Below are 25999 nucleotides of genomic sequence, written 5' to 3'. Positions count from 1 at the left end.
TGTATCCTGGATGGGCTGTGGCATCTTCCCCCCATCCGAGGCCTCAGAATGGGGGGAGAGGGGTTCTGTGAAACCTGGGCCCTTCTTCCCCCATGCAGCACCTATAATTAGCCATGCCAGACCATGTCTTCAGTCACCTCTTCAACTCCCCAGCCTCCTGTTTTCTTGCCCCAAGAATAGGTGTTTCAGGCCATGCACACACACACAAGGTGCTCTCATGTTCGTTGCCCCCAGACATTGAGATGGTCAGCATTATTGCTAAGGTGAGGTTACCATAATGCAGCTACCAAGGCCTGAGTGTTCTGCTGCTCCATTTTCACCTCAGTGGCTGTGGCTGCTGTGAACTTGCCTGCTCCCATTGGGCCCAACTAGCACACCTCGATGCAGGGCAAGTCACAGCATAGGCCAGCGCCCCTTCCTTGTTCTAACCAAGATAACCAGACTATTTCTCCTTTGTAGGAAAATTGAGGAGCTGACCTGGAATTTGAGTAACAGTGAGCAGCTCCTTGAGCTGCTGTCCACGGAGAAACAGAACCTGCTGCAACACTTAGAGGCATCCCAGAAAATGAAAGCTCAGGTAATAATGCAACTGAAAGCTTCCCAGTGCCTACCAACTAAGGTGCACATAATCTCATTTCAGCACAAACTGATTACTGCTAATGAAACGTAACAGTGGATTAACGGGTCTCAGAGATGAACACGGAAAGAGAACTCGAATTAAAAACAGGGCGATGAAGGATGGGAAACTACCACTGTTAGGTGTGCATTCCTAGTACAAGTTGGACCTTGGTATCCAATGGAATCCATTCCCAGATCCCCTGTGGATACTGAAACCCATGGATAATTAAATCTGCAGGTTGCAGTCCAATACGGCCTCCGGACATGAATGGAACCTTGTTTTGGTCACGTCTGGAGCCATTCTGAGGCTCATAGAGGCTGCACGCAGCCTCTAAGAGTCTCAGAAAGCCTCCCAGAGATTAGAACAAGTTTCCAGTCACGTCCAGGAGGTCCTCAGTGTGTCCTCCAGCTGTGGGTTTGACTCCTACAGTGGGTCAAATCTGCCAGTTCCAAACCTGTTGATAAAGTGGACCCATTGTATTCTCCAGCCACATGGGGCATTTACATCTAACTGGGAAGTGTGTTAACTGGCTTGACTAGAGGCCATGAATCATTGTTCACTGTAAACGAGCATTCTGCCTGCTTTGCAGCTTGTGTTCACCTTGTGTCCATTTCCCAGTTTAAGATGAATGGAGATTGATGTTGTGGCCGTTACAGTTCTGTTGCAAGTAACTAGTTGCATGATCAAAGAATCTCTGGTATCCCAATCTAGCCCCCCAGGAGCGTTAAATTTGTGGGAGATCCACCACCATAGAAGTTCCTCCCACCATGAGTGCAACATTATTACAGAGATGCTTTGAAAATGACAAACTGCTGATTAACATGACATCAAAAATGCCTTTAGTGTTCCCATGCAATCCAGAAAAATTCATCTCCAACAATTTGGAATTCCTTTGGCATAATCCTAATGGTGCCTAGCACTGCCAGAACAAGTGTTCCAGCAGCATTAAGCACTTTCTGGCTGTTGCAAAACCCCAGAGTACATGGACTGGCTGCTGCTGCAAACCAATAGTGGACACCTGCCAAGCCAGGTAAGAACGCGTAGGGTTGGGAGGGAGGAAGGTGGAACAGGAAGGGGTGTGTGGAATGGACCAATGATGGGGTGGAGAGGAGAGTGAATCAGAACTGTGAAGGGGTGGTTTCAGCGGTGCATAATGAAACCTAATCCCCTTCCTGGCCTCAATCCATCCTCATGGATCCACGCAGGTCTGAGTAGAGCTAGCAGGCCGGCAGGAGCCTTCCCTGGGACAAGGGCAGGTGGGCCCCCATATCCGCGGATCCAGTATCCATGGATTCAGTTATCTACAGATCAGGAGGTGTACCCCTCCCATGCACCCATTAACGTGGTTTAGATCTTTACCAGGGTAAAAATGTTCTTTCTTTTAAATGTCACTATAAGTTTGCAGGCAGGCTGCCAGGATGTGCAGGCAGGCTGCCAGCAACCCGAATGCTTGAAAAGACTAGAGTGGCATTACAGGAAGCTGGAAGTAACAGGTGTCTTGCTTGAACAAATGCTATAAGCAAAAATCTTATAGCCAGCTAAGTAGTTGAGCAGCCTGAAGCCTAGAAAGGAGACTGAGAGCAACCAGCAGCAGGAAACAGGAAGTGAACATTTGCTCTTAGTCTCCTTTCTAGGCTGCAAACTGCTTGCCTGCTCAACTGGCTTAGCTTTTACTTATAGCAGGGGTCTGTAAACATTTGGCATGAGGGCTGCATCATATATCTGACACGGTTGTCAAGGTTCAGAAATTAAATACATGGCAAAATGATGTGCTGAGAGTTTGAATGAATACAATAAGTGGGTGGCGATGGAAGGGGGAGAAGAGCAGAGGGCAAAATTGACTTGCACAGGATGAGGTGGAATGGGTTTTATAAAAGGATTGAAAAAGTATAGGTCAGTGATATCCAACCTTTTTCATCTCATGGCACACTGACTCTACAATTGTCAAGGCACATTATTAGTTTTTTTTTTTACAATTATCAAGGCACACCACACTGACAGTAATGGCTCTCATCCCTCAGTAGCCCTACTAACAAATGATCTTCTCCCAAATTCCCATGGCACACCTGCAGACCATCCACGGCACACCAGTGTGCCACGGCACAGTGGTTGAAAATGGCTGGTATATACCACATTCAGCCACTTGAGGTGCTGAATGGAATGGAATGGAATTATTCAACCTCTAGTAGTTGAATATGGTATATACCCATGCTGGGAGATCCAAAAGTGCATCTTTTGTGTGATTTTTAGCCCCAAGAGGCTAAGGAACTGTGGGAGCTGGATGTGGTCCACAGGCCAGGGTTTGGAGACCCCTGGCTTATTGCATTTGTTTAAGCAAGACACCTTATTTCTTCTGGGGAATGTAATCAACATAAACAAAGGTAATGGGGGATGGGTGTTGCAGGAGGCAGTAGAGGTAGGTTCCCCCTTATCTGCAGTTTCTAATTCGCAGAGGGGCAGGGCATATCAATACCTATCTACCTCTTTTTAATAGGAGTACTTCACAAAGTGATTTGCATAGTAAAGTAAATCAGTCAATAGTTCCCTGTCCCCAGAGCTCACAGTCTTAAAAAAGATGCAAAAGAGACACCAGCAACATCCATGCTGGGGTTAAGAGAAACAGTTGCTCTTCCCCTGCTAAGCATAAGAAGATGCCACTTTGAAAGGTGTCTCTTTGCCCAGTTAGCAAGGGTTTTGCCCAGCAGCAAGGGTGCGGCTGCTTTTAAGCCTGAATCTCCCACATCTCATCTAGTTTAGCCATCAGTTAAGAATGACATTTCCACTTTAGAAGCAAACATTTCCAAGATGAGGCTTTTCCAGCCTGTCAGTTTATTCCAGCACATGTGCTGGGGCTTCCAGCACCTTTCTTCCAAGTAGTGCTTCTGCAGGTATAGCACAACTTTCCAGCATATTAACTGAAATGTCTTTTTAATGGAAATACACAGTCATACACACACAAACACACTGTCAGTTGAGATGGTTATGGTTGATGTCACTGTAGGAGTGCCACAGTCAGGTTTTGGAAGAATACCTGTGACATCCTTAGTGTTGACCATCGCAACTCCTTTGTCTCCTATGACTTTCCTATTTTGTGACACAGCACAATCTTAGAAGTGTTCAATGGGGTTTACTTCCAGGAAAATGTGTATAGGATTGCAGCCTTAAAAAGTTTTATTGTGGTGTAATACAATATTTACAATACTATATTTTAGTTCAATACAAGGAAAACTGTTCTTTTTCCTTTGGGAAGTCTTTTTGTTACTGAATTTTGGTTAGGCTTGAAGGCTGTGAGTTCTTCCTTTCCAGTATTGCTCATATGTCATTTAAAAATAAAGCTGTGATTGTGTGATTATGGATATTCTTCATAGCAGCACTATCTGTGCTTCATTCATTCTGTAGGACAGGATATCATGCTACTGATGCCTAATTTGGGCTATCTATAGTGCTAGTGGAAGAATATGTATATAGGGTGTTTAATCATTTGGAAAGGCCCTAACTACTTAATCTTATATGTGAACCCTAATACAATTAGGCCATAATCTTGTGCACAGTAGTTGGACATACTTCTAAGTAAATAGGAATAGACAGTAAGACACGTGAGCATATGAAGCTGCCTTGTACAGAGCCAGACCATTGGTCGGTCGGTCGGTCTATCTGTCATCATCGTCATCGTCGTCATCAGTATTTCAAGACACAAAATCTCCTTCAGTAGATAAAGGGATCAGAGCACCTTGATTTTCTTTTTTGATGTGGTTGCATGATTGAGGTTTGCCTTACAGCACAACCCTGTGTATATTTACTCAGAGGGAAGACCATTGTATTCAATAGGGCTTACTCCTTACTAAGCATGTTCAGAATTGCAGCCATAGGCCCATATCCTAACCAACTTTCCAGCACTGACATAGCTATGCCAATGGGACATGTACTGCATCCTGCAGTTGGATAGCACTCACAGAGGCCTCCTCAAAGTAAGGGAATGTTTGTTTGCTTACCTTGGAGCTGCATTGCCCTTATGTCAGTGCTGGAAAGTGGGTTAGGATGGCACCCTTAATGTATTTTTTTTCTGATTTTTCAGCAAACTACTGTATTCCATGTATTTAAATCCTGCTTACAGAAAAAGCCCATAATAGTTACATTATGTAATCAATGGTCTGTCCAAAATGAGTCAGAAGATGTTAATCATCTGCTTAGATAGCCAGTCAGCCACTGGAGCGCACTGTCGCAAACGTGCCATAAGACACGTTTGTGAGGCCTAACACCAGGCCAGCGCCCGTGCTAGGTCTAGCACCGGGCAGGCGCCCAGCCTCTGCTGCTTGGCAGTCGCACCGACTGCTGAGCTGTAGAGAGGAAAGCGGGGGCGGAGGGAGGAAGCATTCCAGGGAGGGGGGAGGCTGGGAGAGGGCAGGGAGGAGTCATGACTGGGAGGCGGGGAGAGGGCGGGGGGGGCTTGCCGGGGCTGGAGGGAATGGGGAGGGAGGCGGGACTGGTGGAGCTCCGCTCCACTGGATCCTGAGCATTCGTGTGGGGCTCCCCGCCCAACAAAACGCTCTTCCCTCACCACCGACCTTTTGGTCAGTGGTGAATCGAATAGCCCCATTGCGAGGCTACTTCCTTTACCCAAGGGAAGGGGATGAAAGTCCCCTTCTCCCGAGGTGCCACCCACAGTTGCCCGAGGCACGCAGGATGTGGCGGTAGCCATTTTCAGTGCCACCGCAGCCGCGCACCATGGGAGCTCAGGATTGGGCTGTGAATCCAAACAGTAACTTTTAAATTAGTATATCTCATCTAGCCCTTCTGTTTATAGACAAGACTGAATATATGAAAGAAAAGTTCTCCAGTGTGATTCATACTGAAGTGTTCCATAGCTTGTTTTAGCCTCCTTGGTCTCTTTAGTGGGATTGAAAAGTAACCTAAAAGCATGTTTAATATAATATGAAGTCCAGCTGCTACAAGGCATTCATCTTGCATGTTTGGCATTAAGATAGTGTTCCAATATAGCAACTATATTGCAACTTTAAAGTTACAACCCTGTGTGCTTCCACTTGGGAGTTGTTCCAATTGAGAGTAGTGAGACTTGCTTTCTCATAAATTCACAAACAAGTGGTGGCACGTGGGGTGCTGGAGTGCATACTTGTGCAGACTGGAGGGGAGGTGTCAAAACTGGCATATAGGGTAGCACATTCACTGCCTTTTTGGGGTCGTGGATCAGCTGGGGCCACCCATTTACCCCTAACTCAATGCCAGCACCAAGTTATTGGAGACTCTGGAGCAAAGCCTTGCATTGGGCCCGTCACCCATCTGCTGTTGGTGTGTTGGGTACAATATGATTTTATTCCACTAAGTTGTTCTTAAACACATAATACAACAAGAGGATGTAACACTCCTCTTGGAGTGTTTGGAGCTGGTGCTTCTAAGTAAGAGATGACTGATATTTGTTTGAAGATATTCCTATTGATTGGGCTTGGTTGTGTAATGAAATTATACAATCAAATGGAGAGTGAATATTCACACCTCAGTCCGATCCAATGTATGTATGTGCATGGGTTGTGGGTGCTTGGGTGCCTCACGTGGTGGTGGCACTGCTTTTTGAAGGAGTACATTAGGGAGGCTCTGCCTCACCTGCCTGCCCACCCAGGGCAAGTCCCTGCTCTTTACTAGCTTAACGCGTGTACCTAACAGTACATAAACACAAATAGTTAAAGGGGAAGTTGCATGGCTGGAGATGCCGCGTGGCCGACTCTCCATCCAACCACAAGCACAGTCGCGCTTGTGCAATCCACCAAGGAGGGAAGGCGGAGGCTGGCTTTTGGGTCTTTGCAGCCTCAGAACTACATTTCCCAGAAGCGCGCGGCCGCTGCGCATGCCCTTTGCAGACGGTTTGCGTCGCCATTTTGAAATCTGAGCCACAATTGCGAGCGAATGAGCTGCTGCCGGAGCATCCTTTGGAGTCCTGCGGCAGCCCGGAGAAGAAAGGAACGGCGGGGCGGGGCGGAGGGGAGCGCGCGGGCGCGCCAGGCTTCTGACTGGTCCCCGCAGCTGTGCGGCTGGTGTGAAGGGCGGTGGCTCCGCGGGGGGAGCTGCCGCCGCCGGCGGGAAGCGCTCCTTAGGATGCGGCGCTGAGCGGGGAGCGGCGCGCTGGACGTGCCCGCAGGGAGGATGCGCGACGCCTGCCGCATCTGCGGGCGGGAGCTGTGCGGCAACCAGCGGCGCTGGCTGTTCCACACGGCGGGCAGGCTGAACCTGCAGGTGCTGCTGTCGCACGTGCTGGGCAGGGAGGTCTCCCGCGATGGCAGGGCCGAGTTCGCCTGCAGCAAGTGCGCCTTCATGCTGGAGCGCGTGTACCGCTTCGACACCGTCATCGCCCGCATCGAGGCGCTGTCCCTGGAGCGCCTGCACAAGCTGCTGCTGGAGAAGGACCGCCTCAAGTGCTGCATCAGCGGCATGTACCGCAGGAACAATGGCGAGGCCGGCGCAGAGGCCTGCGGCCTCCCCGACGCCAGGTACGCCGTCATGCTCCAGGACGACTTCGCCTACTCGGGGTTCGAGTGCTGGACGGACCCCGAGGAGCGCGTGGCGGAGGCGCACTCCTGCCCCCACGCCGTAGATGTCGTGGGTGGCCGGCCCAGGCGATGCCGAGGCTGTGCTGCCCTGCGCGTGGCGGACGCCGACTACGAGGCAATTTGCAAGATCCCACGGAAAGTGGCCAGGAGCATTTCGTGTGCGCCATCTTCCAGGTGCTCTGCCAGCGCCTGCAACGAAGATTCGCCTGCGTCCGAGGCCTTGGCCGCTGACCTCACAAGTAGCGGCAAGGAGCCTTTGGATGGAGAGAGCATGGAAGAAGAAGCACCTGGGTCCTCTCTCGAGTCCTTGGACGCCACATTGGCAGCCAGCCCTTCCTATCAGAAAGATGACGAGGCCGACACAGAGGCCAAGAAAGGTGGAAAGTGTGACTGTCCCACAGGGGACCCAGGGGACCGCGGTTCCCAAAGTTTGGCATTGCATGGGACCAAGTTGGACATGGCCCTTAGTCTGGTCAAGGCTTTTGAATGCAAGCCAGTCCAGAGTCCTAGGGGGAGTAAGCTGCCTATTCCGGTTAAGTCACCTTCCCCTTGCCAGGACCTGATAGATAAAAGTTCTTATCCTAGCTTCATGAACCTGGCTGTGAAGTCTCATTCCGGATCTGCCTTGGCCTTTCCCTTGGAGGTGTCTGACCTTCAGGAATTGTGGGAAGATCTTTATATGGATTATAAGCCACTTCAAGTTAAGGTAGAGGACTGTTTGTGCCCCTCTCCATGCACCCCCACCCCAATTTTTAAGTTTTATCTTCACTGGCTGTTGATTCAGATTTGCTGAGTGGGTTACTGTTTTTGTAGCTCATCCATAATCTGCTTATAAACTCTTTGCTGTCTGTGCTTCTTTGGCTTCCTTTCTTTTCTTCTTTGAGAGTTGCATCCTTTGTGTTATCATCCCCTCGCCCATGTTCTGTGTGTAGCGCTTGAATTTTTTTTTAGGTTTGATTTATTTTGCTGTAACTTACAGTCTTAAAATGTTAAATATGTCTCTGTTTTGTTTTTCATTGCTCTTCTGTGTATAAGTGATGAGAACTTTTTCCTCTTAATGGTTTCTAGTCCAGGGTTGTGCTGACTACAGATAAGAATTCTCTGCAGTTGGGATTTTAAGTATAGTATTCTTAATAGTTGGCATTTCCTGATCATTTAAAAGGCAACAAGCCACTTGCTGACTGTGCTGTACCTGATGTTCCAGATTCCCTGTGTCATTCAGCCTGCATTTCATCATGGATTTCCTTGGCTTTTCTTGAATTTGAAATCTCATTAAGGTGTAACATTCTGGTCAAGATGAACAAAGAGAGTCTGTCACCTTTAATTCGGAAATATCCATGTCAGTCTAATTGCATTTACATTAGTAGTAAATACATCTTGCATCTGTATTGCATAATTGTAATAATAATACAACAATTGCAATAATCTGTATTGCATAAATGCATAATTGCATCTGTCTCTGAGTAGAAAGATGCTTGTGTGTAACTATAGCAACCAGAGGACCACTGATTGATGCTTGACATTTTCTCTTCAGTGGGTTGTCTGATCCTCCATCTTCTGACTTTAATGACAGAACACTCACTGATATGCTGCTTGAAGAGCCAAGGGAAGCATCTCATTCAGAACTGAACCTTGTTGTCTGTTTGCAGCTAACGGGTTTATTGGTAACAAAAAAATTGGCAGCAACTGTTACCCTGCACATGCCTGATCTCATCTGATCTCAGAAGCTAAGCAGGGTCAGGCCTGGTTAGTACTTGGATGGGAGATCGCCTTGGAATACTGGGTGCTGTAGGCTTATACCATAGTCTTTCGAGGTTGCCAACTAATTGGGTTTACAACACCTGGTTGAATTGAATTTTGGGGTTAAAGTTATTAATCTACTTTCTTGTAGCAGTTAGCCCTTTTCTGCTACATACTGTAGCAGAAAATATTTGATGTGTATAAATGTGCAATCTTACATACATTCCATTTGTAGTCAGATGTAGTCAGTAGGCATGACTTAGGCATAACTGCTGACAAGACTGCAACCTTGTGATATTGCAAAGGTCTTTTGGCATTTACTGATGTTCAGCTGGTAGGCCACCTGCTGAATTGCTGCCTTCTCTTAACGTGGGTTACACATGCTAGAAACACAAACATAATTAAAAGTGGGTCTCATCTGAAGGTAAGTGTTGGGTCTTGGGTCTGGAAAGAGTGAAGGGCAGTGTTTTAAACAGTAGGCTGAATTCCATTTAAAAAAAACAAACCAAAATGTTGTTTTGAGTTCTAGTAGTACTTGCAAAGATGGGGACTTGTGCTCCTACTGCCAACTACACAGTTAATTTTTCTTCCCATCCCCCCAAACAACAAATTTCTTTCCATAGCAACAAAATACTGTCCTCAGCCAGGAGTGAAAATATTGCCACTAAATTCTTGCAAAGAGCTGTTTTTTATGCTGAATGACTCATGCTGAATGACTCATTTTAAAGCCTCAAATGGAAAATCAGAAAAGTGCAGGCAAAGTAAGTTTGGGTCAAACAGGTTTTGTAGACAGGTATTGCATTTCACCCACAAAAATTGGTGGAAAATACAGATACTGATTTCACATGCTGAAGCTGTATTGCCTCCCAGCATAAGGACTTGGCAATATAAACTCAATAACACTTTTAAAAAGTTGAGGAGGAGGCAGATAACTGAAAATGGAAGTGCTTGTTTGACACCATTTCTTCCACCCAGCTGGTGATCTTGACCCGAGGAATTGCTTAGCTGTTCACATAGGTAGCTAAAGTATAGTGTAACTAGTGATATAGTGATCCTGCAAGATCATCCTGCATTCTGTATATGCAGATATGTTTCCAAAGTAGCATACTATTTTAAAAGTAACCCTGTTTAAACTAACAATCTTGTGGCATCATAGAAACATCATCAAAAGTTTTTGGAGACTGATGAAATTACAGCAATATCTTGACTTTTATCCGCTTGACTTTCATTGCTTTGCTGTTTGGCTATTTTCAGTTATAACCACATTTCAAATTTTGTCCATGTGTTTTTCTGTTTCATCCAATTTCATCCAGCCTTACACAACATTTGTCAACATTCTTATGTTTTATGTTTTATTTATGTTTCTCACACATTTGCATGTGTTATGTACAGGCATCTCTGGTATCTGTGAATCTAGTTATCAACAGTTTCCCTGCCCCATATCCATTACTTTTGTTTTTCTTCATTACATTCACGTGAAGCAATAAGATATGCTTTAACCAAACACTAAATGCAGAAAGCTTATAGCAAGATGAGCAGGCAGGTAGCCTACAGGCTAGAAGGGAGAAGGGCAGCCCAATCCTAAGCTGCCCAGTGATGCATCGGCACCGAAATGGTCACTGCTGTATTATGTGGGACTGAGGCAGTTGCTGGAGTCTCATCATAGTGAAGTGTTCCCTTACCAAGAGTAAAGTTCCAGAGGCCCCAGTGGGTCTCCTCAGAGCCACACTAGCTATTTTGCTGGTGCAGAACCAAGGAGGCCCATGTAGTGCTCTGCAGGCTGAGAGGTGGCATAGGATTCAGTGGCAGAAACTGCCACCATCTCCGCTCCCATTCTGGGCCTTATCTACCCTCCTTCTGTCTACCGTCCAGTTCTGCCTTCCCCCTGCCCTCCTTCGTCCCAAAAAGCCACTCCACCAGTTGATGGAGAAACATACCGCTCGCTCTCCTCAATGAGTCTCTTTGGCATTGAGGCCCAGTACCGACTGGCACTGGCCTAAGTGGTGGCTCTTCGGGTCTAGTGCTGGTGGTAAAGTGCCTTAGGACACCTGGCACCTGCAGTATGAGCATACTGCCAATGCTGGGTTTGTTAGGATGGGGCTCTAAGAAAGAACATTAACTTCCTGCTTCCTGTTAACAATTACTCCTAGTCTTGTTATATCTTTGCACAAATGTAATAATTATTTACAATAATGTAAATGTAATAAATTAAGGCTGGGGGGTGGGGAACTGCAGAGATTGGGTTTCCCCTTATCTGTGGTTCCCTGTATCCACTGGGGGGCAGGAACATATCCCCCACAGATAACAGGGGACAACTATAGTTATTTACTTTTTTCACTAGCCAAAATAAATTTGCGAGCTAAATAAGTCTTTGCTTTGGCATTCATAATTTTTTACTTTTGTCATCGTTCTGGTTCCTAGCCAGACAAAAGTGCAAGGTATTGCTGTACTTTTATCTTATACAATTGTTCAGAAGTTAATTGTTTTGTTCCAAGTGTTCAGTAGTCTTATGAAGTTAATGAAGCAAGCAGATTTGCAGGATGGGAGGCGTGGGCGAGACAGTGAACCACAGCTCCCCTTTATAGCAATGGTAGTTGGTTCAGTAATACTGTGTATCACAGTGTAACAAATACTGTGTATCACAGTGTAACAATTATTTAAAAAAAATTATGTTATTGTATGTCAGCTAGAATAAAGAGCATGTGTAACATGCCATTAGGAAGATAATAGAGAGATAATATGAATTCATACATATTTGGTGGCATTGTAAACCTGCCCATCCTGTTCAGATGAGGATTTCTAAGAGCACAATCCATACTGGCCGCAAATTGTTTGTTCTTAAAACATTCTATCAACCTATATGTGGGTCACATATAATATCAGCTGCTGGCAATAATTGCTGCCGTTTTAGTATGAGCATATGCAAAGCTCTGGAAAAGTATGTGCAAAATGCTATGGGTACTAATAATACATAATTTAAAAGGCATAAGTGACAAATAACCACAATATGCTTCATAGTTTTCAAGGTGTTCTTATGATAAGGTCCTTCTCCTTCACCTTTTTATTAAGACTGTCATTATTCCACAAAACTGAGCATAATGGTCAAAGGCAAGAAAAAGAATGACAGTGCAGTCCTCAACTTCTTTAGTCCAGTGGAGCTTAGTCCCTAGTAAGAGTGTTCAGGACTGCAGCCTTCGTTATTTAAGATGATGATCACAGATTATAGTCATCTGTAATAGTTTCCATGGGAAATTTGCTGATTTCTGTGGCCCTTGGGTAGAAAGTCCACAGCAAGTATCAGTATGGAGAGCACCTGTGGTCCTGTGTTCCCAAATGAGTTTGTAAAGTGGTTGAGCCTGCCTCAGCTTGTAGTAAGCAACTTTGTTATCCAAGGGGTACAAGTGCCAGAAATAACATAAGAGATGCTCCAGGCAGAAAGAAACCCCAGCTATCTTCTGTTCTAGACATTCCAAGATTGGCAGTGCTATAGCAGGGTGGTGCAGACATTGAGTTACAGAAAGATGCTGTCAGATGACACCCTCTACTAATTGAAACTCCAGCAAATTCCCTTTTCACCTTTGTTGTCAAATTCCTTCAGGTTACCAAAATTCTGCTTGGTGTTGCCACATTTACAGCCCAATCCTAACTTGCACTGGAGCAGATAGGCCAGTGGGCCTGTGCTGCATCCAGTGCAAGTTTCAGGCCGACTTTCCCCTTGCCTCGGGCTGTGGCACACTTTTCTCCTTACCCCAGGGAGAACCAAAGAGGCCCCAATGGATCTCCTTCGATCTGAGCCACCTCAGGAGGTGGCACAGATCTGAGCGGAGCGACCTGGAGCCACTTCGCACTGCCCAGGGAACTGGGATAGGATCCGGCATAACTACCAGGTTCTGGCCCTGCCTCCTGCTCCCCGCATACCCACCTGTCCCTGAAAACGCCGGCCGACCACCCTCCACATGCCTCCCCAGACCCCTGCGTCGGCTGAGCTTGGCTGACGCAATCTTACTGTGCAGGACCTGGGTCCAGCACAGGGAGGCCAGTGCAACTCTTTGTGCTGCCCTTCCCAACTCTTAAGTCGACACAAATGGGCCTTACAGTACGTTTACAACACCCCTGGGTCGGCGCAAGTGATTTGTGCTGGCCTAACCTGGGGATTAGGATTGAGCCTTTAGTAGGTTGTATAGCCAGAAATAGAGTTAGAATTGAGAAAAATAAAGTGATGGTAAGAGAATGAATGAATATTAATAAAATGAGACCTTTTAGCAAGTTACTTGAACTAGTATCCAGAGAAGTATTTGAGGAGAAAATTGAGTTGTTGAGGAATGATGTGAGGAGACCTTTTTCTCTGTAACAGTGGAGGATAATCTACAATATTTCACTTCCTTATTTCCTGTCTCTGCAGAATTTGCATGATGATCAGCAGCAGCAGACTCGATGTGATTCTTTCCTGGATGAACAAGCAAGTGAATTTAAAAATGAAGAACTCCTTGAAAAAATTGATTACTTAAGTGCTAACAATAAGGTAGGCAATTACTTAAGTGCTAACAATAAGATAGAGTGTGTGTATAAAAAATCAACAGGTTGGCTGAACATGTTTGGGAGTTGAACTTTGACCTAGAAGATCCAGGTTTGAATCCCTGCTCAGCCACAAACCTTCCTGAGTGACCTTGCGCCAGTCACAATTGTCACGGGGTAGGGCAAAAATTGGGTGCAATTATTGACCAAGAAGTTGCATGTTAATAGGACTTGGGGCTTGGAGTAAGCTAAATAAAAAAACATTGCTCTTGGGGTTTGTGGAGGATGGTGTAAGATTGGAGGAGGGTTAAATCCTGGTTGGCTTGGGAATCTCCCCTGGTCCTTCCCTACCCCAAGGGTGATGTTTGTGACAACTATCTCTCAGCCCCACCACGCATCACACAAGGTTGTGTGGACATGATCCTACCACCTCCCTGCATGTGAGACTCTTCTCTGGTCTTGCCTCCTTTCTTTGTGATAGGTAGTGTATGGTTTACACTAAATTTATTTGAACATATAACAAAAATAAAACATTAAAAATAATTAAAAAACAAGACAAAACCCCAATGGTTTTGGGGTTCTCCTACATAAGTATTAGTTCCATTACTGAGTTCTGTATAGAAGTAGGAACATATGTACTTTGAAACAGTTGGCTCTTCCTGGCCCAGCACGATCATGTCTGCATGAATATACCCACAAAGGATGTGCTGCACTTGTGTGAAAGTGCAGATACAGCCATCCATAGCTCAGCCATCTATAGCTCAGAGAGCCAATGTATCTTTTCACTTTTTGCTTGTCTGCCTGTTGGAACAATATATACTTGTTCTTAGTACAATTGTGACTATTTCTGTCTTAGATTCAGAATGCATTTTTTTCCATCAAAATAAGTTTTATATGTGCACTCATTCATGAGTGATTGTATCAGCACTGCTATTTTGGAAAAAAATACCTAAGAAATGAATGCCACAGAATGAGCATGTCTTCCCAAGTCAATTTTTAGCACCTTAGTCCCAGAAACACATTCGGTTGCAGCCAGAATAACACTGGTGAATTGAAGCATACTCTGTTCACAGAAGCGTTACTCTGGCATGACTCATGCAAACTCTAAAACTTTCAACAACTACATTTTTCCTTTTTCTGCAAGTTACTCTTGTGGATTCTGGACTTTGTGGCTCTCTGTAAAGATCTAGTTTATTTTTTTAAATTACATTCAGGAATTGCAAGAGAAACTGAATGAGATGGATTTTGAACTGAAGTCCGTCCAGCATGCATCCCAGATACAGGATCACAAAATCCACAACTTGAATGAGACTGTGAAGAGCAAAGAGAGTGAGGTTAGTAATATGCTCTGTTCCTCTGTGTTCTCCAAACTGTAGTGGTCTCCAAACATGCTGGAAAAGCCATCCTTGGTGCAAATGGAGCTTATTGTTCTGCTGGGGAACCTCCAGTTGCCCCCAATCTAAATCTAGGCACAAGGCCTGCTGGGATGACAGAACCTGGAAGCAGCTGGCTGGTGCAAAGATTGGGGGCGATCAGAGGTGTGATGAAGAGGCTCCCTGGAGGAATGGTAAACCCCATTCCGGGGAAGGATTGCAAGTGAGCACCGGATCCTGCCTGATGTTTGGCACCTCTTGCTCTAAATAGAAGCTGATATAAGAGAGTAACACTGCTTAGATAGTGGTAATCCTTTTGTCTGTCCTGTCAGATGAGGGTCATTCTGTGTCCATTCTGTTTTACTTGCTGATTTTTAATTGCTCAATCCTGTAGTCTGAAGAACTGTACCATGTGATTGAGAGGCAGAATGAGACAATAGCCAAACTACGAGACATGTTGCATAGAAGCCAGCTTGGACAGTTGCAGGTATGGATCTTACCTGGTTATTTTATTTTAATAACAAAATGTTTTGTGTGGTGTGTGTTTGGGGTATTGAAAGAAACACAGATCCCAGGAAGATTAAAGTCACAGCTAAAACCTTCTCTACTGACAGCCAGCTTTTTGCATGGCTAAAAGATGCAAAAATCAAGCCTCAAGGATGGATATGGGGAAGAGTTCCATATAAAGGTTCACAAATTTCAATTGACTTACCAGTTTGGCATCCGTCTTTCCTCAAATAGTTCCCACTTCAAGCACATGTGTGCAAAACAGCCTCCAAGACACATGCATAACGTGCACTCCAAACATGCATGGATGCACAGCAAACAGTGACAGATGTTGCCCTTCAATCTAGAGATTTCTTGACCTGGGAGAACATAGACAAGGTTTAGCTAGCTGTTTGCTGCCCTGAACAGCTGTCAAGATTGATAGTAATGCTGTCATGGCATAACTGTTATGTGTAAATATAGCTGGGTTCGGCATAATTCAGGTACCAGAAGCTTTCCCACAGGACAAGCTTCCTGCTTCTTCTTGGATCCCCATTAAAGCAGGAGACCGGTGCTGCTGGGGAGACTGAAGCCACCAGGTCAGCATCAAAGCTAATGTCTGCTGTTCCATAGGCCAAATAGCCATAGATGGTCGCACAGGGCTCCCCTCACCCCCAGGAGGCTGCAGGAGGTTCTGGTAAGTACAGCCAAGCCCCTGCAGCCCCCTGAACGACAGGATCCTGGGGATTTGCCCCACGCTGCCTCCCTACCACCCCCACAAGAACTTAGAGCAGTTTTCAAACTCCCTGAGAGTTTGAAAATTGCTGAACTAAGAAATTGGGGGTGGTTCATACTCTGGTATGTGTGGGAGTATGCTTTTTAAAGCAGGTACTGTGAAAGTGTCAATATTGCATTAAAAAATAATAAGTAAGTTGCCTAAACGTGTTTCTGCTTTCTCTCTCTGTATCTTGCTAGATCTCAGAGGGTTCAACCTCATTGCAGCAGAAGCAGCAAATCTCACTACTTGATATGCAGAACACACTTTTCTTCACTCAGCTGGAAGTAGAGCAACTGAAGAGGATTCAGCAGCAAAAGGATCGTCAATTGGCTGAGGCCAGGAGGACTACCCAGCTTCTGGAGACAGTGTTGCAAGAGGAGCAGCACCAGAAGGAGGCAGCATGGAAACACAATCGGGTATGAAATAACTGCGCTTCTGCTTTGCTCTTCTCTCAGTTGGCTATGTTTGAACCTGAATGGAATCCATGACACTCACAGCCCAATCCTGAGCTGCCTGGAGCTCCTGGACCCGGCGGCTCCACGGAGGGCCACCGCCGGATCCTGTGCCTCCCACGCTACCGCAGGAGGCTCTTCAGGAGAAGGGGACGTTCATCCCCTTCCCCCGAGTAAGGGAAGCAGCTCCGCAATTGGGCTACTCACTTTAATGGCAACCAAAAGGTCACCACTAAAGTAAAGGCGCTTGTGTAGGGCGAGCAGCCCTGCATGAGCGCCTGGGATCCTACGGAGCTTGGCTCCGTGGAGCTGCCTCTCTCCCGCCCCCCGGCCACACCCCTGCCTCCCATTCCGCAGCCCGGCGGTCCAGAGGACCGCGGAGCTGCAGAACCCAGGCGACCACCGGGTGCTAGCCCAGCGCTGTCTGGCACTGGGCTAGCTCCAGTGGGAGCCCGCTGTGAGTCCCACAAACGTGCCTTATGGCATGTTTGTGACTGAGGTCCACGGCACCTCAGGATTGGGCTCTCAGCTGTTGTTGTTTTCTGGTAGATGTCTTCAGTGTAGTATTTTGAGGGCTAGAGAATGTGTATTTGGATTAGAAATTGCTTCTCATGCAGAATCCCAGGGATGCCACTTGGCTTGCCACTTTGCTTCCTGTAGAGGAAGATTCATTTGACCAGGTTACTATGATGTTGATCTCAGCATTGTAAATGGTCTTGTGAGCACAGCAGTGTAGCTAGCACATCCCAACTCAACCCAACTGTTTTCAGCCAGGGGGATGTCTTTGAGTTTTTCGGAGAGCCTTTGGGCCTCACCAACAAATGGAAATTGCATGTTGCTTTTTAGGAGTTGCGTGCCACTCTTCAGCAGCTACAAATAGAGCTGCAAAACAAGAACTGGGAATGCTCCACTTTGGAGAGAGTGAAATCCATAGAGCTACAGAAGCAAGAAAAGAAAATTCAGCAATTGAGCCATAACTTGGCTTGCAAAGAACAGCTTTTGCAGGTAAGATAGAAATGTCCTTTCAGACTTCGCTAAAGACACTAGATTTCAGGCTGTGTGTGTGTATTGGGAGGTGACAGCTGTCATGAGGAAAGCCAAAATGGAGCAATTCCCAAGATCCTTGGGTAGCAAGAACAGTCACTGCAGGTCTGAAGAATTTGGATTGTGAAGGCAGTTGCATTGGCTAAACCCAAACAGTGGAATTGCCATTCATTATAGCTTACCTGCTTTGAAAGTCCTGTTCTGTCCAGAAGGTGGGATAAAAATGAAATACCAGGGTTTGGAGGGACTATTATAAAAGCAACCCAGGTAATCCTTATTTATTTTTCTTAAATCTTTTCTGCTTTTTTAAATAAAACCTTGCATTCATTTATAGCAAGTCAGTATAACCCGAGATTTAACCCACCCAGCCCCCCACCAAGCAGATGCCAACAGGAGGTCTTGAGTGCCATGTTGAATGTTTTCAGGGTCAGGGCCCAGCTGGTTTTCATAATATTGGTATCAGCAGCAGCAGGACCCATCCTAGAAATTCTAGAGCTTGAATTCTCAAACTTGTCTTTAATGTTAAGGGAAAATATGTAGAAATTAGGCCCTCTCTAAATTGAGCAAGGCTTAAAATTGTACCTGAACAGTTGCTACAGTGCAAAATACCTTCCTACCAGTCAGGAGGCTTGCAGTGGCCTTCCAAACAACCTTCAAGGCAACCCCCCATTGCTTATTGTAGAACACATTGTGATGGTCTGTTGAGGTTAAAGGAATGGGAAGTAGAGGCCATATCCTTATTCTCAAAGGGTTTACTAGATATGTCTCTAAACACAGCAGTTTCTTCTGAATTTCTGTTTGATAATATTTTCCAGTGTAGTATTATAGTACAAATTTCAATAAACTCTTGTATCTGATTATTCAATAAAATGTCACAAACAATAACATTCATCTTATGTGTGTGTTTAAAATCATATTTAGTTTGTCTCCAAGTGAAGTCTTACACAGTAGATAAAACTGCACTCCTGCCTATGGCAAATGCCTGAGATTCCACAAGCAAAGCTGGGTCAAGTAGTGCCCCTAAGCTGCAAACCTAAGCTGCAAACCTGTTTTGTTGGCCTGTCTATAACAGCCAGAGCTAAATTTCTAAGAACTGCTGAATCTCTCAGCAATATTTCTTCCACCTTGGAGTACCTTGCTCAGCAATGTCTTTATTGCGTTACTGATGGTGCTGTTGGTTTTCTAGGAATCTAAAGAACTTCTACGGTATCGTGAGAATTTGGACAAGAGCCCCACATCAGCTGATAATATGGTGCAAAAATTGCAACAGCGAATTAAAGACAGAGATGCTATCCTAGAGGTAATTGTAAAGCTGTCCAGCGGGATTTCTTGTGTGGTTTAGGGCTCAGTCCTATGTGGTTTTTCAGCGCTAATGCAGACTTGCCAATCAGGCATGCACTGCATCCTATGGTGGGATGGCAGTCACAGGGAGGCCTCTTCAAAAGAATGGAATGTTTGTTCCGTTACCATAGGGCTGCATTGCAACTGCATCAGTGCTGGAAAGTTGGATAGGATTAGGCCCTTAATCTCTAACACTTTCAACATCCCTGTTGTCCTTAACAAGGTCTTTTCATCTGACACGCTGAAGAGGGGATGGGGCTTAGAGCTGAGGCTCTTAACTTTCCCTGTTAACGATGTGTGGGGCAGAGTGAATTTGACACACACTGTGCATAAGGTTGTTCGTCTTTGTTGTTCTTGTTACTCACCAGACTCATCCTGGCCTTTTCTGTTGCAGCAAGCAGTGGATGAAAAGTTCTGCATGCTTGAAGAGAAAGAGCAAGACATTCAAAAGCTTCGTTTGTCTGTGAGAGAGCGAGAGTGTGATCTAAAAGAACTGCGTAGGGTCCTCTCTAGTAATGAGACCACCATTCAGGTAGGTGGTGATAGATACCCCTTATACTGTTCTTTCTATCTGTCATGTTTTCCTGCCCACTACTGGGATTGACATCTCTTATGCCTTTCAGGGGGGCTCCTGCAGCATCTCCTGTCCCATGCAGTACTTGGGATAGGTTGGGCTTAGTTCAGTGTTTCTGAGTAGCTCAAGTCAGTTTGTCTGTATAACATCACATTATATCTAGCCATATTGGTCACATATTGGTAGCTCTACCCATATTGGACACATGTAGAAGTTCTGATAGAATTGATTCATTCTATTTTGGATTGAAGGAATCCCAAAAGAAGGTCTGACTAGGTATTTTTTTGATCTGTTTCTTACCCCTTTTTACTTTTTCTCTATTTTTAGGGCTTGGAGAGCTTACTGAAAGCCAGGGGCCTGGAATTAGAGCAGCAGTCTGCAACTTACCAAAACCTACAGTGGTTGAAAGAGCAACTGGAAGCGAAATTCCATAGTTGGCAAGCAGAGCAAAAGGAGATTATCCAGCAGCTGCAGACTGCCTTGCATGATAAGAGCAAGGAGGTGGAAGTAAGGCTTGTGTTCTAGCATTGAAGAAGAAAAAGTTTCTTCTGTTAGGGTTGGGGAGACCATGAAATTATTATCCCACCCACCCTCTTAGCAAATGATGGTACTTTAGTAGTCTAATAGTAATGCTGCCGGTATGTCCTAGGTTGTTTTGACACCATCCCCAAAACAGCCCCATTCCCATTCTTTTGCACCATACTCAGCTGATCGCAGTAGAATCGTGTGTGACTTTCCAAATGGTTTGCAGTTGGATTAGCAGTAGAAGAACAGGACCTCTGAAAATGGAACATCTGTTTTTCCTCCTTGTCCTTATTCTAGGCACTCTCAGCAACGTTGCTGTGCAAGTTGGGCCCTGGGCAGAGGGATACTGTGGAAGAGCTGTGCCTCCGCCTTCAACAGAAGGAGCAGATAATTCAAGAACTCCTGCGTGACAAGAGCCGGCAGGCTGTAGAACAGGAGATGGAGCTTCAGGAGTTGCTTCAAGCTGTGAGCACCAGAGTGCAGCAAAACCATGTAAGTGGAGCCGAATGCAGCAGTTGTTCAGTGTTAACAGCACCGTTCTTTTGTGCATTAGGTGATAACTTTTTGGAGCTGTGCCTGCCAGGTTTCTCACTGTAGCAGCTTAGATTGAGTAGGCAGGTTGGTGAGATTTCCATGTCTGTTGTGATTCCATCTAGCATGTGATTCCACCATGTCTGTTGTGTTTTTGTCTAGCAGCCTTCTAGTTCCAAGTATGTTGTGTCTGGGATTGACCTCTTGAGAGAAATTATGTTACACCATGTATCCACCCCAACAGAATCCCTTCCTGAGTTCATGGTGGTGTGGGGACTGGGTGCTTGTTGTATTAAGGAACATCATTGTCACCATGGCTCCTCTGGCGTGACTCAAGATTTCATGGCCTCCTTAAAAACCATGGGTCTGTCTTGTATGGAGCCAGATGTTTTAATTATTCTGAGCAGAAGAAGTGGAATGGAATTGAGGCACCATATTGCAAAGTTTTCCATTCTTCCTGATTCAGAAAGGGGAGTAAAGTCTAGTGGCTAGCATTCAAGGCACCGTTTCCTCCTCTCTTCTTTTCTTTAGAATCCAGATCTGTTCACAGACATTTATGCCTTTGAAGTAACAACACTTCTAGATTAAATTACAGGGAATGCAGTATGTGGTCTTACCTTGGAAGATAATTCAAAAGCTTCATTTGGCTCAGAACATGACTATCAAGTTGCTAACTGGAGTGGGCAGATTAGAACATATAGCCCCAGTATTAAATAGCTTTCGCTGGTGGTTGTTTTGCTTACCTCTTCTATCTGACATTCTCAAGTAGTATCTTTTCAGAATAGAATTTTGATTGTTGCTCTTTGTATCCTGTTTAATTTGTCATTCTGTTTTCTTTCCTTTTATTGGGTTATGTCAGAATGCCAGATGCAAGGGAGGGCACCAGGATGCGGTCTCTTGTTATCTGGTGTGCTCCCTTGGGGCATTTGGTGGGCCGCTGTGAGATAAAGGAAGCTGGACTAGATGGGCCTATGGCCTGATCCAGTGGGGCTGTTCTTATGTTCTTTAAATTGATTATCTTTGATGCATTTTTTGTTTGTGCTTGTCTGCTACCGAGCTTGTGCTTGTTGCCATGTTCTGGCAACTCCTGCGACGTCGCTTGTCTGCTAACAAGCTTGTGCTTGTTGCCACATTCTGGCAACTCCTGCGACGTCGCTGGAACCAACCGTATTGGCTTCTGCCTTTCCATTGGACCATTTCAGCAACGTGGTGAGGGGGGATTTGCTGCATGGGTAACAGTCTATCCTCCATATCTACGTACTTTACCCAGGCTTTGCGCACTGGAGAGGACATTCTGTTCCAGAACACTATACAGAGTGCGATACCATAGTCTTCCGAGACTGAAGGATGCCAACAAGGTCTGCTACCACGATATCTATTTTTCTAGAAAGATAGGATGATAATGCTGAATATTAAATAGCAGATGCTGCTGGCAAAGTAGCAGGGCAGGGCCACTCCTGGAGTTAGAAATGGAAAATTGGACTAGAGACACCTTTGCCTAACCAGCAAGGCAGTTGTATTCTTGTATGCTGACGTTCTTTTCTGTGCCATCAGTCAGTTTTCTCCTGTGTTTCAACTTTCCTTGTTGCCTTACTAGTTATTTTCTGCGAAGATGGCACAGGCTCTGATAGAAAGAAGTTGTGAGTTGCAAGTCCTGCGCCAGCAGCTGGTGGGTCATATTCCTCAACAGAAAAGTAGCACTTCCACTGCTCAGCTCTTACAGAAGGATCAGCTTGATGAAGTAAGTGCATATGTGAGAAAGCCTTTTGTATTCAGGAGTGAAAAGAAGGGAACTGGACACCAGAAGAGAGTGGGGTAAAGAAACTAAGGGTTGCCAGGAGCAAATAGAGGGATCTGGGAAAAGAGATTAATAAACCTGCTGTGGAAAGATTAGGTTTGCTAGGGAGGATTGAGGATTAAGGACTGAACAAATGGAGCTTTTAGGTAAGGTTCTGTGTATCTTGAGAAAGTTATTTCATTTGTAGTCAGCTTGCACCTCTGTCGCCACTTATGCTGTTAGAGGAGGATGCTGGAAGATGCTTTCTTTTCCGAAAAAGAGAGAGAGCCTGTCTTTCTTGAATGTGTACAGGAATAGTGAGCAGTTTTGAGGTGGTCAGAGAGATCAATCAGAGCTTCTCGGATAAGGGAAACCCTCAGTAACCAGCACTCTGTGAGAAAGCTCTGGTGGCCAGTGTACTATGTATATATTTATTTTCTTAGGCACTGCGACAAGGAACCTCTGGCGAGAGCACCGGTACCACAAACCCTAAGGAAGAAGATAGTAGATCCAGGAAGGAGAAAGGTTTGATTCTGCAGTTACTCTTCAGTTCAACCCAAGGTTGTCCAGAGTTTGTTTGCAGGCTTGGCTCCATTACTTCATGTAACAAATGGCCTCTAATCCAATAACTATTGGGAAATGGGAATTGGAACACAATGCTCCCCTCTGCATTTTGCATTAGGGAAATGTAATGGGGGGGGGGGGTTCCTGTATTTCTGGAAGTTCAGTATATTTTTGGATCACTTGTTGAAAGTGAGCTAGAATACTGGGTTCTTCTTGATGGTGTTGCAGGAAGTATGGGAACATGCACATACATATCATTTTGCTACTGCAAACTGGCAAGCAGTTCATGATTTTGAAGTCTTACAAGGCAGCTGGCATTTCAAGAGCTTTCATTGAGATTTCTGGAGCTAGGTTTGGAAAATACATCCATTTTCCACCTTTTAATTTCCAAGACTTAAAGTGAATGTTAAAAACATCATTTTGAACTCTGGATTGTATCTTGCTGTTGTTTGCTAGTTTCCAAGTCATAGATAATCTAAAGCTGAAAATAAGCAGTGGTGGAGTGTGCACGTGCGTGCTCCCTCACGTTCCCATATGTAAGTAGGAAGCTGCCTTTTATATGGAGTCAGACTTGCATCTAGGTTTGTATAGCTGCACAGGCTGGCAGCTGCTCTCCAAACTTTCTTAGCCTTACCTGGAGATGCCAGATTGAATCTGAGATTTTCTGCATGCAAAGAAAGCATGTGCTCTACCCTACCCTTTCCTTCTCTGCTCTAAATCTATTCATACTCTTGGCTTTTCATGCCACAGGGTTACCTAAGGCCAATTTTAGGCTTCTTTTTTTTGTTTTGTTTTTTAAATATGTGGGAATGTGACTGTATGTTGTGTACAGTTTCAGCTGAGGAATGTGTTGCTTTCCATCCAGGTGTTTCGGAGAAAACCGTTGGACTTGAGAAACAACTCGTTAATGCCAAAAAGGAACTTGAGCTGCTGACACAAAAGGAGCGAGAAAGTAGAGTGAGTCTGAGGAATCTGGAAAAGTCCAAGAACAGAAACTTCTTCTAAGACCACTGACCTGCTCTGAGGTTGTATAGCGGTCAGAAAAAGAAGCTGCCCATAGACCTGAGCTGCCACTTCTGATGAGGAAGGAGATCATATGCCTGGCTAGAAAGTTAACACATTCTTGGTTTCCTCTCTCTTCCTGCTTCAGCAGCAGTTGTTCAGCAGAGGCTTCTGACTTGCTGTATCTCAGGAATGGCATGGTGATGTTCACATGACAGCCAACTGTTAACCCATTCTGGTTCCAGACTTCCTGGAAGTTGCTTTATTCTATAGGTTTGCTTTAATGTTCCTTAGTTAGGGATGCTATTTTTTTCCTTTGGAGCACTTTTCTTGTCCTTGGACAATGCCTTCTTTCTTTATGAGGCCCATCTGACCAATGATAACCCTGCATTTTCTTGCAGCAGATTCCCTTGCACCCTGTTCTGTAGGATGGGGGTGGGGTGTGATAACCTGAGGCCTTATGAAGTCAGAGTTTTAATAGCTGTAGTTTTGTTCTAGGCCCTTCTCAGAAGAGTCTGTCTTCTGGCTTGAAAATTGAACACAATTTTCACCATGGCTGACACATATGCCATGTGATTGGCTGACACATGATTCAGCATGGGAAACAGTTCCCACTTCCTCACATGGAGTTATCTTTCTCAGCTCTTTTTGACTCTTGACCCTTCTCCACAGCTGGAACTCTCTGCTCTTCAGTGTGTGGTAGCTTCCCAAGAGGAGCAGCTGCAGGTTCAAGCCTCTGATGTTGAGTCTCTCACGAGAAGCATCCAGATAAAAGAAGAACTTATAAAGGTGGGTGTAGTAAAACAGTGTTCTGTCTTCAATTTTTTCTTCCTGCAGATGTCAATTAAGAGCTCTTGGTATGCTTCTGATTCTACTGGCCTATAGAGATTAACTTTTTTTTTACATTTTGCAGCTTATTATTATTATTTATTCGTGGTTTACAGACAAAATCAAGTAATTAAGCGGCTTCCTGCTCCTAAAAGGCTCATGATTTAGAAAGGTATAGAAGAATCACCAGCAAACAGCCACTAGAGAAGACACTATGCTGGGGTGAAAAAGGACCGTTAACTCTCCCCCTGCTAAATATAACAGGAACACCACTTGAAAAAGTGCCTTTTATATTAGCAAATAGAGAAACTTGTAATACCAAATGAAGATGAGCAGAGTGATCTCTTTAATGTAAAAGCAACTGTGTGTTAAAATCCCAGGATTTCAGATGTTGTAGCAGAAACTTATATGCTGGGTTGTTAGTTTACAACCTCCTGTTCCAAACGTTACAGTAGATCCATTACTTTAAATGGACTGTGGTGGGTGAAGGCTTAGGACATGAACTGCATTTCTTCAGTCTTCAAGTCCTGTTGCTCTCTTGGGCTCCCAGGATTTGCAGATGCAGCTGGTTGACCCTGAAGAAATACCAGCAATGGAGCGACTTACTCAAGAAGTGCTGATGCTTCAGGAAAAGGTAGCCAGAGCAGAATTGCAAGCACAGGAAGCCACAGGAAACAGGAAGCTGCAGGTATGATAGAAAAGGTCTCCCACTGTGTGATTGTCTCTTGATTGTATATCGATCCTGCCCTTTTTCTGAGTGGCACAGTGCTATGTGCATAAACTTCCTCTTTCCTTTTTTTAACCTAAGAACAGCTCTGTGAGCTAGGTTAGGTGACTGACTGAACGTGACCCACTGGATTTCTTGACAGAGCATGCATTTGAACTTGGCTTCAAGTTCCAAATATAATACTCCTCCCATTGTGCTACACAATCTGTCTTTTAAGTCAGGTGCAACTGCTAAGTTCCATCTTTTGTACAGCAATATGATGCTTGTGCTTATAGAAGCTTATTGCTGTTTATATAATTCCTATACATGGTGCTTCTCAAGTAATGAGAAGCTGGGTCCAATGGGCTCAGTGGGCTCAGAATCCCAGTGGGCTCAGAATCTTAAACTGCTACAAGGGAGACCCCAGGCAAAAATGGAAGCAAGTATAAACTTGCATTTAAACTGCATTGCCAAACTGTAAGCTGGTATATCTTAATGTTTGGATAGTCGCTCAACATGGGAATGAGCTTGATAGAGCTGCCGTCTTCCTTTCTGATTTCAGTGGTGGCTGTGGCTGCTCCTGC

The 25999-nt window shown here is 45.1% G+C and overlaps 2 protein-coding genes and 1 pseudogene across 11 annotated transcripts in view; all 3 read left to right on the top strand.

Annotated features, from left to right (window-relative positions):
• PDE4DIP (phosphodiesterase 4D interacting protein) overlaps positions 1-25999 on the top strand; it is a 99333-nt gene that overhangs the window by 24327 nt on the left and 49007 nt on the right. For all 10 annotated transcript variants that reach the window (XM_066622989.1, XM_066622996.1, XM_066622992.1 and 7 more), the window contains exons 5-19: positions 460-577; positions 13322-13441; positions 14649-14768; positions 15202-15294; positions 16269-16487; positions 17370-17528; positions 18754-18867; positions 19303-19440; positions 19810-19989; positions 20305-20499; positions 22136-22279; positions 22759-22840; positions 23745-23836; positions 24554-24670; positions 25260-25397. In XM_066622989.1, the coding sequence (XP_066479086.1) occupies positions 460-577; positions 13322-13441; positions 14649-14768; positions 15202-15294; positions 16269-16487; positions 17370-17528; positions 18754-18867; positions 19303-19440; positions 19810-19989; positions 20305-20499; positions 22136-22279; positions 22759-22840; positions 23745-23836; positions 24554-24670; positions 25260-25397 (2029 nt within the window). The remainder of the gene's footprint in view (positions 1-459; positions 578-13321; positions 13442-14648; positions 14769-15201; positions 15295-16268; positions 16488-17369; positions 17529-18753; positions 18868-19302; positions 19441-19809; positions 19990-20304; positions 20500-22135; positions 22280-22758; positions 22841-23744; positions 23837-24553; positions 24671-25259; positions 25398-25999) is intronic.
• On the top strand, positions 6776-8111 carry LOC136647440 (uncharacterized). Its single transcript, XM_066622972.1, has 2 exons — positions 6776-7885; positions 8064-8111. Exons 1-2 carry the CDS (start codon positions 6776-6778, stop codon positions 8109-8111), a joined length of 1158 nt encoding a protein of 385 aa, XP_066479069.1.
• Positions 8858-8974, top strand: LOC136649975 (5S ribosomal RNA; annotated as a pseudogene).

The sequence above is a fragment of the Tiliqua scincoides genome, chromosome 4 (genome assembly GCF_035046505.1).
Source record: "Tiliqua scincoides isolate rTilSci1 chromosome 4, rTilSci1.hap2, whole genome shotgun sequence".
Lineage (NCBI taxonomy): Eukaryota > Metazoa > Chordata > Lepidosauria > Squamata > Scincidae > Tiliqua > Tiliqua scincoides.
This window is presented reverse-complemented; position numbering and strand designations above follow the sequence as displayed.

What these genes read in the sequence shown, in the direction of transcription:
- LOC136647440 (XM_066622972.1), top strand. Translation starts at nt 6,776, where the DNA reads ATGCGCGACGCCTGCCGCATCTGCGGGCGGGAGCTGTGCGGCAACCAG. An exon ending in ATAAGCCACTTCAAGTTAAG is followed by an intron (nt 7,886 to 8,063) that starts GTAGAGGACTGT and finishes TTCTTCTTTGAG; the next exon opens with AGTTGCATCCTTTGTGTTAT.